The sequence below is a fragment of the Pogona vitticeps genome, chromosome 6 (assembly GCF_051106095.1).
Source record: "Pogona vitticeps strain Pit_001003342236 chromosome 6, PviZW2.1, whole genome shotgun sequence".
Classification (NCBI taxonomy): Eukaryota; Metazoa; Chordata; class Lepidosauria; order Squamata; family Agamidae; genus Pogona; species Pogona vitticeps.
The window spans coordinates 74,780,569-74,794,202 of NC_135788.1; the positions used below are offsets into that span (position 1 = coordinate 74,780,569).

A 13,634-nucleotide genomic window follows, 5' to 3' on the forward strand; every position below is an offset into this window, starting at 1 on the left:
CTGTGGTCTACACAGTCAAAGGCTTTTGGGCAGTCAAAGAAGCAGCAGTAGATGTTTTTCTAGAATTCTCTGGCTTTCTCCATAATCCAGTGCATGTTAGCAATTTGGTCTCTAGTTCCTCTGCCCCTTCGAAATCCAGATTGTACTTCTGGGAGTTCTCGGTCCACGTACTGCTGAAGCCTACCTTGGAAGATTTTGAGCACAACCTTGCTAGCGTGTGAAATGAGTGCAATTATACGGTAGCTGGAGCATTCTTTGGCACCACCCTTCTTTGGGACTGGGATGTAGACTGACCGTTTCCAATCCTCTGGCCACTGCTGAATTTTCCAAACTTGCTGGCATACTGAGTGTAGCACCTTAAAAATGACATCTTTTAAGATTTTAAATAATTCCACTGGAATGCCATCACCTCCACTGGCCTTGTTCTTAGTCATGCTTTCTAAGGCCCACTTGACTTCACTCTCCAGGATGTCTGGCTCAAGCTCAGCAACCGCATTATCTGGGTTGTCCAGGACATCCAGATCTTTCTGGTATAATTCCTCTGTTTATTCTTGCCACCTCTTTTTGATGTCTTCTGCTTCTGTAAGGTCCCTACCATTTTTGTCCTTTATAATGTCCATCTTTGCACAAAATGTTCCTTTAATATCTCCATTTTTCTTGAACAGACCTATGGTTTTTTCCCTTTCTGTTATTTTCCTCTATATCTTTGCACTGTTCATTTAAGAAGGCCCTCTTGTCTCTCCTTGCTATTCTTTGGAAGTCTGCATTCAATTTTCTGTAACTTTCCATATCTCCCTTGCATTTTGTTTCCTTTCTCTTCTCTGCTATTTGTAAGGCCTCGTTGGACAGTCACTTTGCTTTCTTGCATTTCCTTTTCTTTGGGATGGGTTTTGTTGCTGCCTCCTGTACAATGTTACGAGCCTCTGTCCACAGTTCTTCAGGCACTCTGTCCACCAAATCTAGTTCCTTAAATCTGTTTTTGACTTCCACTGTGTATTCATGCTCCAGCTACCGTATAATTGCACTCATTTCACACGCTAGCAAGGTTTAGATTATACCTGACTAAAGGTAAAGGTTCCCCTTTACTCCAGTCATGTCCAACTCTAGGGCGCGGTGCTCATCCCCATTTCCAAGCCATAGAGCCAGCGTTTGACTAGCCCAGTGGTTTTTCCTACTTTCTTCAGTTTAAGCTTGAATTTTTGCTATAAGAAGCTGATGATCAGAGCCACAATCAGCTCCAGGTCTTGTCTTTGCTGACTGTACAGAGCTTCTCCATCTTTGGCTGCAGAGAATATAATCAATCTGATTTCGGTATTGCCCCTCTGGTGATATCCATGTGTAGAGTCGCCTCTTGTGTTGTTGGAAAAGAGTGTTAGTGATGACCAGCTTGTTCTCTTGACAAAACTCTATTAGCCTTTGCCCTGCTTCATTCTGAACTCCAAAGCCATACTTACCTGTTGTTCCTTTTATCTCTTGACTCCCTACTTTAGCATTCCAATCCCCTATAATGAGAAGAACATCTTTCTTTGGTGTCAGTTCTAGAAGGTGTTGTAAGTCTTACCTTTCATGTAAATAGTCCTAAATTTCACATTTTCAGTAAAAGAGAAGCAGATAACAATGGGGAACAGAAACGGTCTCTTTTCCTTGAACTCTGGGCAGATATTACCCAATAAAGGGCACAGTGCAAGATAAACGTCTAGTTTGTTTGTTCATATAGGGGAAAAGTATGGAAGGCAACACCCCACCCCACTCTTTATCAAACATCTACTTTGACTGCAAAAAAACTTTTTATCAAAAGCTGATATTCAGGCCACAGATTGCCCAGATTGCCTCAGAAATATCATCCCCTGGTCCCTCTCCTCTTCTTTTCCAAGTTCTTGGCCAACCAACAGTAAGACACTGAATGATTGCTTAAAATTAATTCACACTGAAATATTATAAACACTTTTTATTAGTGTTGACAATCCTGCAAACTTGACAGCAAAGCATCGAACAACAGGTAAAAAGTCTAGTTATACAGTAGAAATTCAGTTACTCCCAACTCCAAGCAACATCCCACTCTTCCTAATTAAATGACTCATTGCTTCCAGTAACAAGATCCAAAGAGGATACCAAACTTTATAGCTCTATTCATTATGAAACAATCCCCATTAGATAGAAGGATTTTGATGTGCTCTGTACTTACAAAACTTTTTCAGAAGCTTTGAAGTCTGTTTGAAAATTGCATTGCTTACAAGTATTTACATTTCTCAAAGGACAGCGGCATTATTTTTAGCAAAAGATACATTTTACTTCCCCTGCTCCCCTGTCCTTTCTGATTAGATATCAATTGAGTAAAAAGGGAGGGAGGGCCTCTGCAAAAAAAAAAAAACAAAAAAAACCCTAACCAATCGTTCTAAGAAAATGCAACATAAAACATAGAACTCACTTGTTTATTAACAGGTTGACTCTGAGGTAGAGATCCAGGTGCCAACACAGGTGAGTTTGCAGGGCTGCAAAGCTCAGGAAAGGGATTTGGTATGGCAGGCAAAGAGGATGTTCTGAACTGTTGCTCCTCCTCCTGTAAGCGTCTGTAAAACAGATGTTGAAGTGCAAACCAGGTTACCATAAGGCTCACATAATACTAGTCTAGACAGAATCGCACCCACAATAAAGGCTACCAGAGCAGAGGAATACACATGTGAGACAGGAAAAAACGAAGTACAAGGTCAAATGGCCTGATCACTTTCTTTTCATCATAGTTAGAATACAAATAAGTGCTAGTAGACATAGTATCAAATTAAGTATCAGGAGACATGAGTTCAAACAACCATTTGGCTACAGAAATCCATTTGGGAAATGGCAACAGTAAATCATTCCTTGAACATATCATATGAAAACCCTACTTGGACTGGCATAAGTCAAACAACTTGACAGCACATAACAAAACAGATGGACAGGGCCATTAGAAATGTGTCTCATTTGTTCTTGCAGTAGAAGAGGTTAGGCTCAAACTGGAAATTAATGCTAAGGCATTATGAGCATCAATTGTTCATCAGCGTCAGCTATGAACAATTGTGTGGCTCAACCACCAGCATACCAGGGGAGTGAGGGACAGAGTATAAAGCATACTTGGGGACCTGCTGTGTCTCCAACATATGCAAGACTACTGCCATGTTCAAGGCCATCAAATTGGCATGGAAATATGCCAGAACAACAGTATTCTGATCTGTATCATCCAACCCTAGTTCCCTCTGTGTTGCAATTGACAGTTCAAGAAATCTGGATTGATTCCTTGTGCTAAACTCAATCCAGACTATTTAAATTCTATCTAATTAAGTAATTTCTACAGACTACTAAATGAATGCACTTGTGTCAGACACTTTTGATCAAGGTATTCAGAGCCAATATATTACTCCCTGTAAACACATGGATGGGCAACCTCATGCGTCCATACGTCTGGAGCTATAACTCTCAAAAGCCTAAACCTAAATTAGCATTTAGGGATTATATGAGTCTGAAATATCTGAAGGACACAGGATTACCTGCCCTTCGTGAGAGCTTCCATGCAAGACATATCTTTTTAATTAGTAAAGCTAACTGGCTTCATATTTAACAAGCAATACCTATGGAATATTCTTGAATCTACACCAGCATAAAGGTATTTTACACTTGTGTTTCACAAATTTCTTCAACACAGCGTCCCATTCAAAAAGTGGCAATAAAAAAAGATTTATCTCCTCATACTTTTATCCAAATTCCTTCTTTTGGTTTAGTTTCAATTTATACTTTGGGAGGGGATATGCACAAGCAGGTATTTTGCAACTTCATCTGCTGTTAATTGCTTTCCCAAACAGGTAATGCTATTCCTTTGTTTTGTCTTATTTTAACTTGCTTTTTAAATACACCTCAGTGGATATTTCTGTCTTCTGTATTCTGAGCATCTGAAAAAGGCAATGTTAATAATGTGCCACAACTGGCTGAATAGCTTGGTGTAACAGAGCATTTTGCTATGAAGCCAGGAGTAGGAAGTTCAGTTCTCATTGTGGTTTATAGAACAACCAGCTGCACTGGCCTTGGAGGAGCTACACAGTTCCAGAGTGGCCCCAAAAAGAAGGGAGGGGTAAACCAGGTAGAAATTTATGGAAAATTGACTTCACTCCCTAGCTGTACATTTGTCACAACTATAGTCATTTTTGAACTGAGTCCCTGGGTACAACAGCACGTCATAAGAAAAAGTATGAAACACTAGCCCATAAAGGAGGCTTCACCTTGCTCTAGAGTGACTTCTTATAAGAAGCTTCCACCTTAGGAAGGTAATTCTGTCTAGTCTCTGATGGGAATATTTAGTCAAACACACACCGTCATAAAAGAACTAATAAAAGTTATTCATCTGCATGACTCACTCCTCTTTCCACCCTCCTTTATGGCTCTCTCCCGTGGCCAGCAAATGGCTGGCTGATCACTGTGTGCAGCTGGTTGTTAAACTAGATGGTGCTTGGTGCTAATTAGACAAGGGGGTATTCGTATATGAATATGAATACCCCCACACACACACAGGTGGGCACAATGAAGGCCCGCTGCTGCCGCCAGCTCCGCACTCCCTTCCAATCGCTCTGGAGCTCGCAGACAATTAGCCACTGCTGGCAGGAGGCAGGAGAAAGAGCCACTCTGCCAGGTCGAAGAGTGGCTGGCCAACCGGGCATTCCGGAGTGATAGAAAGGGAGTACGGAGCCCGTGGCAGCAGCAGGTGGTCAGTGGATGGTCCAGACCCTCATTATGTCCACCATTATATACGAATACCCCCCATCTTTGGTGCTAATCTAAATTGGTAAGGGCATCTGAGAGAGAAAGCACAATATAACCCACCAACTTGATGGCTCTAATCATAATCAAAGAGTCAGGATTATTCTGTTGTGCAAGACTGGGTTGCAAAGACGGGGTGGTGCCAGGGAGGAGGAGGAGGATCATTGCTTTACTGCTTCCATACCTGACTGCCATGATGCGTACTGGCTGAGACCTCTGTACTTTCTGTTTCGGAGACACAGGATGCAGTGAGTTTGTTCCTGAGGCTGGAGGCTGGCTGCGGTTGAGCTGGCCATTCTGAAGGAGTGGTGTGCTTTCTGAATGCATACTGTAGCTGGTGTACAGACTTTCAAATGAGGAGTTCATGTCATTAACTAAAGCTTCCAAGTCCACATCATCATCTGAAAGGATACAAAGTGACAGACAAACTGAGGGTGAGAGGTAACAAAACATGTGGAAAATGCCATTATTTGTACACAATGGAGATAAAACAAGTGGCGGGGGGGGGGGGAGGGAGACCTCACAGGTGGACAAAAACAGATACTGGGCTGTTCTTTATGCAACCCTAAACCATATTTACATAAGTTTGTAGTCCTATACATCTAAAAAGGCACCAGATTAAGAAAACTCAGAGGAATATTAAACTGTAGCAACGCTTGGACTTCCTTGTTCCCCTGCCTCTTCGAAAGCAGCTATAAACAGGAGGTTTGAAGCTTTCCCCTTCACTTTAATTTAACCACAGTTTGCCATTCAAGCTAGTCCCGGACTACCATGACTAACAGAAATGAACCAAGTTCAAATAATTTAAAATTTTATGGAAAAAGCTTATGTCAACAACCATGGTTAAGAATAAGCTGAGGACTTGGATATGTTTAACAGCAGCTAACTTAAAATGGAAACTGAAACTTTTCAGCTGCCATGTCAGAAAAACTGAGAGAAGGGCACAAGGCTTCGTGATATTCTTAAAACTAAACCATGGGTTCATCACTGACACAGCCAGTGTGTGAACCAATTTATGCACTCACGCAGCTGTATGAGTTGGGGAAGGGTGTGCATGTATTGGGCATCCGTATACTGTATACAGGTCTGCATGTGGTATACTCAGTAGACATTATCATAGAGATGTGTGGGCAGTAAAGCCATGTGCTTGATTCCATCCAGATGAGATAATTGGATACGCTTGCAAACCAGCCTTCAAAATTTCTTAGAAGTTCACAGCTATAAGTATCCTAAGGCTGTCAACATTCTTTCATGTTTCTAAGAATCAAGGCCTAACTCTAAATTGTTGATTTCAATCTATCAGAACTTTTAAAGTGAGCATTTACCTCCATTCCTTAGACCAGAGGTCCCCAACCCTCGGTCCGCGGCCCATGCCGGTCCATGGCCTGAGCTGGACTGGGCTGCTAAGACAGACCTCCCGCCCCCCACACGCACTCACCCTTACACAGCCAGTTTGCGGCTGCGCGTGCGCTCCAGCATGCCTGTGCAAGCACCTCGCCACTGTTTGCAGATGCGCATGAGCGTGCATGCACCCAGACAAGCGCCACGCCAATGTTTGCACATGTGCACTCACATGCATACCCATGTGAGAGAGCGCGCATGCTTGTTTGCGCATGCACAAGAGGTGCCCCGCCTTCCCCAGCCTGAAAAAGGTTGGGGACCGCTGCCTTAGACTGAGTATGTCTACTCTAATTAATGCCTCTTCCAATATCAGATAATGATATTTCCTATCATAACACAGAACATTAAATAACTATTACAGTGGTGCCCCGTATAGCGAGGTTAATCCGTTCCGGATTAACCTTCGCTATACGAAAACATCGCTGTGCGGGTAAGGAAAGCCTATTGGAACGCATTAAACTTAGTTTTTGCGACCTCCGTAAGCAAGGGGAGGGCGCGAAAACACTGATAGGGGCCATTTCGGGTCATGCGGCGGCCATTTTGGAGCCGCCGATCAGCTGATCGGTGGCTCCAAAATGGCCGCGGATGGCCCGAAATGCCCCCCCTGCAGCGTTTTCGCGACCTCCGTAAGCAAGGGGAGGGCGCGAAAACACTGATAGGGGCCATTTCGGGTCATGCGGCGGCCATTTTGGAGCCGCCGATCAGCTGTTCGGCGGCTCCAAAATGGCCGCCGGACGCCCCAATCGTCGCAAAGCGAGTGCAGCGATTGGGGCAGATCCGTATAGCGATCCCCAAAAAGGGATCGCTATACGGATTCTTCATTAAACGGTGCGCTCGTTAAGCCAGGCACCACTGTACATGCACAGTTCACAGATGCCTGTTACATCATTAGTGGCCATTTCCCCAAAAAAAGTACAAACAAGCAAACACTTCCTTTAAATGAGTAGCCACTTCTTACCAAGAAGCTCAAATATTCATTTTAGGTCTTCACCAAAAAAACAAGCTCATCAGCATTTTTCATAAAATAGAAAGCTGAAATCTTAACATGGACCACCCAACTGTGAGGTTTCTAAGCATGTGCTTAAAGGAAATTGGGACTGCCAGTGATTATAGTCTATTGAGGTCCCATCCTGGCTCTCTGATGAGGTCTTTCACTACATGTGTATTTCCATCACTCCTGATCTCTGTCTTAGGACAACACAGCCGATTAAAAGTTTCAGTTTTCACCCTTCACCCCACCAAATAAAATTATTTAAAAAAAAAAAATCTCAGCAAAGTGTCCTTATTTTCCTTATCCTGCTTTCCTCAAGATGTTCGAAGGATATTTGGCAAGATAAATATTTAAAAATGAAATCAATGTTTTGTGCGATCTAGGCAGTCTCTACACAACTTAGTGCTAGAAATGATGCCATTTTTTAAAAAGGTGATCAAGAGTATGTGTGTCTTCTAAAGCTCTTTAACAGATATAAAAGTCTTGCTATTGACCTTTATATCACAGCATCCATAATAAGGGGAACATGTTGTATTTCTGCTAGCTGTAGAACTGTGGAAGGCCACTGTGTCCATTTAAATAAAGCAGCAGCACGGTCAGGGTAACAGTTCGTTGGACCATGCATCAAGGAACACCAAGCAGCCACATCGCACCCCTGCTTCTAGTACCTTTGCCTTCACTCAAAATGAAAACTCAATTGAGGTGTCTCAAATTGAGGGCAGGAATAAAAAAGAACAGGTATAAAGGGGAAGACAATGAATCAAGTGCTAGAACAGGAATCCTGTGGTACGTGAGCTATCACTTGCCTACTCATTAGCTCTTGCCGTGATAAGGAAGGAGCCAAGAGGAACAATGTGGTAGAGGAGGGGGGAGGAAAGGACTAGGAAACCCACACAGGATGTACCTTGTTTAAAGACATCCCGAAGTCTGCAGCTAGCAACATAGAATACTAACAAAATAAACTAAATTCCACAGGTTTTTGGATAAGATGAATTACACAGATCACCTCAGTCTGGCCTTTGGGAATTTGGTGAGTTGTCTTGACTGCTGGTTCTTATGGATCAACTGTGGTATCCCTGCAGGTCACCCATCATATTCTCAGACTTGGAAATATTTCACAGTATTTCCAGTAGCGCTAGAGGTTGAATTCAAAATAGAACATGGGGAGGGGGATTCTGCTTGAATAAAGTTTACTAACCTTTATTGGCCAATAAAGAATTTGTTCTTTTCCACTATAAACATTCTTAGGTTCCTCACCGCAAATCAATCTTAAACACAGCCAGGCTTTATGTGCAGTCCATACTTGGATTTTATTACAACATTGGAAACTGATATGCTCCGGCAGCCCTACAAGTTTTAAAATCTAGAATCACCCCACAAATTCTATATGGCATCCCAATTTGGCAAAGTGCCATGGATCGTTCAATCAAACAGGTACAATCCCACTTCCCGTACGTAAGGTATTAGGTCTACCAAAGTGTGTTCCCTACTCAGTACTCTGTCTTGAGACCAGACTATCCACACTGGAAAAGATGGCATGGCTGAGAACTTTTCAATTCTGGTTAAAAATGTTTTATAACTCAGACCAAGACAGCTTATTATATCAGCTCCTGAATGATTCTGACCCTCCTTTTGGGTCTACCACCCTTTTTAAAAAGCTGAAAGTGATTGGCCTAGACATTTTCTCTTTAGGTTCACTAAGTCTAGCGCATAGGTTCCCAAAGTGGTCTATGAGGACCCCAGGGGTCAATTTTGACTTGCAGGGGATCCACATCAGAGAAAGAAAAAATTGGGAGTGTACAAGATGTAAACTGAGTTCTACATGAGCAGATCCCATTAGGTAGATCATAATAAATATTTAGGCGATCCGTAATTACACCAAACACAGATTCTGTGCACATAATATTTCATAATATTATTTAATTAGGTACTATGTACTATCTATATTGTGGTGTGCTACATTCATGTGTAAGTTCGTAAAATTATTGGTAAAATGTTATGGTAAATGTCAGTGTGCTGTAAATGGAATCGATGACATTTTGTCATTTCTCATTACTGAGCAAAACGGGCACACACATCGTGCATGTACTTGTTTAGACTTCTATCAAAGCTTTGCATACACTTGTTTGATTCATAATTGATAAATAGGAGTGTTAGAGACGTTCAGTTGCTTTCTGAGTTTTGAGAACTTAAAAATACGTTCAAAATATAGATAGAAAATAGGTAAAAGTCAAGTGAATCAAAATCATCTTTTTTAGGAGTGCCTAAGAAAAATAAGTACACAATTGTATACATATTTTACAGTAATTACAATTGAATAGAGCTGTATACGTATTTTTGTGGACATTTCAACCTTTTAAAAAGTATTTTTAAGGGGAGCTGGAGGTGCCTATGCTCACCATGTTAAAATAAGAAACTTTAAGGTACATTTATTCAGAGACTGTTAGTGATAAACACCTGAAACATTTACAACATGTTTACTGATTAATTTATAAGCTTTTAATGTGGCAATATTATTATTTCTGACTTAGTTTGGTATGATTTTTTTGTTAAAAGCCATTTTTAAACTTAAAAATATGTTTTTTGTTTTCAGAATTTCATCATTTGTACCAAATATTTTTGTTTTCCTACATTCTTTCTCTTCTTCAAAACATGGAAATTCAATTGTGGCATTGTCACTACAAGCAGTCTTCACACTCGAAGTATGTCGCCAACAATACACATATTAAGTAAAATGAAACCATACAAACACTTTTTTTTGTTCTCAACATTTCATTTGTCACAAATGAAAATAGAATAAGCAACCTTAACACAGAAAACATGGCTAAGAATAGGATATAATCTAGTCCAGAAACAGAAAATCCAATGTACTCACAAGATGATGTCAGAAGCACTCACTGGCAATGCCCACTTTTGCCCCAGCCATGCCTTGTATAAAAATGCATGCTGCAGGCAACTATAAAAACTGTAATAATTCAATTTCTAGAGCAGATAGAAGGATGAAACAAAGTTTGCCAGAAAACGCAAAGTTTGATTTAATTTATAAGATCAAAAACTAAAAATTGGTGATTTTTCAATTTTGACCACCTCTGGCTCCCCTTAATATTTAGAAACATTTTACTAGTACATTGCAGTATGGATACTGGAAAAGTCAATTTACCAAGCTCTATTGAATGTGCGTGAAGTTTTCCATTGTGTTGTAAAAATATTTTCACTATTACCAAAAACTGTTTTAAAAATATTTGCATGCTGTCTGGACACGAATCAAGTTTGAATTGCTCTGTCTTAGCATATTTAAATAACTTCAATTTTACTCAGTTAACTTCCATCCAACATGGCTGAAGCTAAAAAGAAATGTAGGCAATATAGTGTTTAATATTTGAAGTTCGGCTTCATTGCATCGCTGTCGGACAAACATCTGACCATGTGCCTTTTATGGAACAGTTTTAAGTAATGATGCTATGAAGCCATCCAAGCTAGAGGATCATTTGAGAAGGTGTCACCCTGATGAGAAAATGAAAGATTTGACACACTTTAAAACACTGAAAAAAAAATGTCAGAAGAGAACCAGGGTGAACAGTATATTTGCTTCAATGTCAAAAAGAGACAACAATGGATTGCAAGCTTCTTACAATATCTCACTACTCATAGCAAAATCTGGAAAGTCTCATACTATCAGGGAACAGCTGATTGTGCCAGCCATTGAAGAGGTTTTAAAAACTGTTCTACACAAGCCTGCATATGATAAACAGTGGTACCTCGACTTACGAACTTAATCTGTTTTGGAATGACGTTCATACGTCGAAAAGTTCGTAAGTACCATTTCCCATTAAAATGCATGGGAATGGAACTAATCCGTTCCAGCATTTCAAAAGGCAAAAAGGCACGGGGAAAGGGCTGGGAATTCCAATTTCCCACCCTTTCTCCCTGCCTTTTTGGCTTCGGAGCTCTCAAAGGGCTTCCTCCGATGTCGGGGCGAAAGCCCTTTGAGAGCTCCAGAGGTGCTGATCACAGCGGCGGGGAACCCCAGGGAGGTCTCCCATGGTGGCAGATAATCCCTGGTAGACCTCCCTGGGGGTCCCTGCCGCCACGATCAAAGGGCTTCCTCCAATGTCAGGCGGAAAGCCCTCTGAGACCCCCGAAGCCAAAAAGACAGGGAGAAAGGGTAGGAAATTTGAATTTCCAGACCTTTCTCTCTGACGTTTTGCAGGGAGCCATTTACGAACAGCTCCATTTGCAAAAAAATGGCATTGACTTGCGAACGGAGCCCCGACCTCGTTCATACGTCGAGCTCCGTTCGCAAGTTGATGCCAATTTTTGCCAACGGAGCCGTTCGTAAATCGAAAAGTTTGTATCTAGGGATGTTCGTAAGTCAAGGGTTGAGTACATTAAAAAAATTCCTTTAAGCAACAATACAGTTCAAAGACGTATTGATGAAATGAGCCATGATATTGAAAGCTTCTTGAGTAATTATCTGCAAATGAACCATTTTTCTATTCAACTGGATGAGTCGACGTTACCTGGGAATGAAGCACTATTATTGGCATATGTTTGTTGTGTTATGGGTCAAGAAATCCACAAAGATCTGCTATTCACAAAAACTTTGAAAACTGATACTAAAAGTGAACCAATATTCAAAGTTTTGAAAGATTATTTCATGGAAAAAGCCATCCATTTATCAAACATAATTTCGGCAGCAGCAGATGGAGCACCAGCTATGTTTGGGTGCTATAGAGGTTTTATGAGCCATTTAAAACAAAATGTACCAGGGTTGCTTACAATTCACTGCGTTATTCACTGACAACATTTAGTAGCTAAAAATCTGAGTGTTAGACTGCATCAATCTCTTCAATTCGTCATGAATGCAGTAAACAAGAGTCGCAGAAATGCGTTGAATTCTGGGTTATATGCGCAATTCTGTGATGAAAAAGACGAGGACTTTCATAGATTACTCCTTCACAATGAAGTACGCTAGCTGTCAGAAGGCTTGTTTGACAAGTTTTTTTTCACTTTTTGAGGCTATTTTAGAGTTTTTGGATGCTAAAGATCCTATTTTGAAAGAAAATGTAATCAAATGGAAATCAGACATTGCTTACTTAACAGATTTGTTTAGTAAGTTTAATAAGATTAGCTTGCAGTTGCAAGGTGACAATCAAAATTTAATAAAAACAAAGTCTATCATTGCACCTTTTCTTGCCAGAATGAATCTGATGAAGCAAAATATGGGACGACACGAATTTTCCCAGTTCTCCAACTTGTCGTTGACAAACATCCACGATGATGACATTTTCGTCTATATTCAACATTTACAGGACCTTCACACGAACTTTAAAACCAAATTTGATGATGTGTTGACTATGGAAATACCACAGAGGATTATCAATCCATACGGTGAGATTGTAGAGTCGGATGTCATACTGCAAGAAGAACTGGCCGGAATAAGCACCAACAAAGAACTAAAGGTAGAGTTCAACAAGAGGTATCAGCAATTCTGGCTTCCGAAAGATATACCTGTTGTTTATCCTGCATTACGGACAATCGCAAAAAAGTTTTTGATAGCTTTTCCATCTTCGTACCTCGTGGAAAGTGGTTTTAGCGCGGTGTCGCACACCCCCAGTGACCCCTGTATGTTTTGCCTCTCACGCAGGTTCACCTTTGGACACGACTTGTACTTTTCCCCTTTTTCGCTGCCACCAGAGGATATTATCCTCATTATATCAATTACGAGTTTCACACTCTTGGTGCCAAGTATAACAAGGTTTATTTATGTAGTAGTAAGTAAATCACAGAAAGATAATCATGGATGTTCATTCATTAAATGTGGATTTGATTACTTATAAGCTTGCTTATACTCATTTACTTTAATCAAAATCTCAATATATCCAGACTGTCAATATACTTCTAATTCCTTTTATCTCTTTAATATTCTGTCCAATATCTTGTCTAAACACTTCACAGTCTTCTCTCTAACTAACTCTCTGTCACACACAGTTCTGTTCTCTCCGCCCCTCCTGTCCTGTCATAGGCTCCTGCACTAGAGCTCTAAAACGACTGAAAAGAGTGATGTGCGGGCTGTCCACCACACGCGGTTTCCAATCTTCTTGCAAAAAAAAAGTCAACTGCAAATCACTGAACATGGAGATTTAAGATGATACCTAATTTCAAACCAAATATTGAAAAATTGTTATCAGATCATCAGGTTCATCCCTCTCATTAACATCATTAGCTGTGTATTAATTTATTAATTTTACTAAGTTCTGATTTTTTTTCATTCCAAATACAAATATTTAATTGCTTTTCATGTTTTTTCAATAAAGATATGAATAAAAATTGTACTTTTTTTCCTACACTTGTGCACTCTTTCAAAAAACCCTTAAAACACATTTGAAGTTAATAGGTTTAGGAAAACGCATTATTAGGTAGGCAGGGGGTCTACGGAAAACAAATAAGTCAGCAA

General features: G+C 40.5%; 1 protein-coding gene across 3 annotated transcripts in view; it reads right to left on the reverse strand.

Moving 5' to 3' along the window:
- Positions 1-13,634, reverse strand: part of GRB10 (growth factor receptor bound protein 10) — a 190,141-nt gene that overhangs the window by 87,911 nt on the left and 88,596 nt on the right. For all 3 annotated transcript variants that reach the window (XM_073003891.2, XM_020806217.3, XM_078377599.1), the window contains exons 4-5: positions 4,970-5,186; positions 2,429-2,570 (exon numbers count right to left, since the gene is read on the reverse strand). In XM_073003891.2, coding sequence (XP_072859992.1) covers positions 2,429-2,570; positions 4,970-5,186 — 359 coding nt within the window. The remainder of the gene's footprint in view (positions 1-2,428; positions 2,571-4,969; positions 5,187-13,634) is intronic.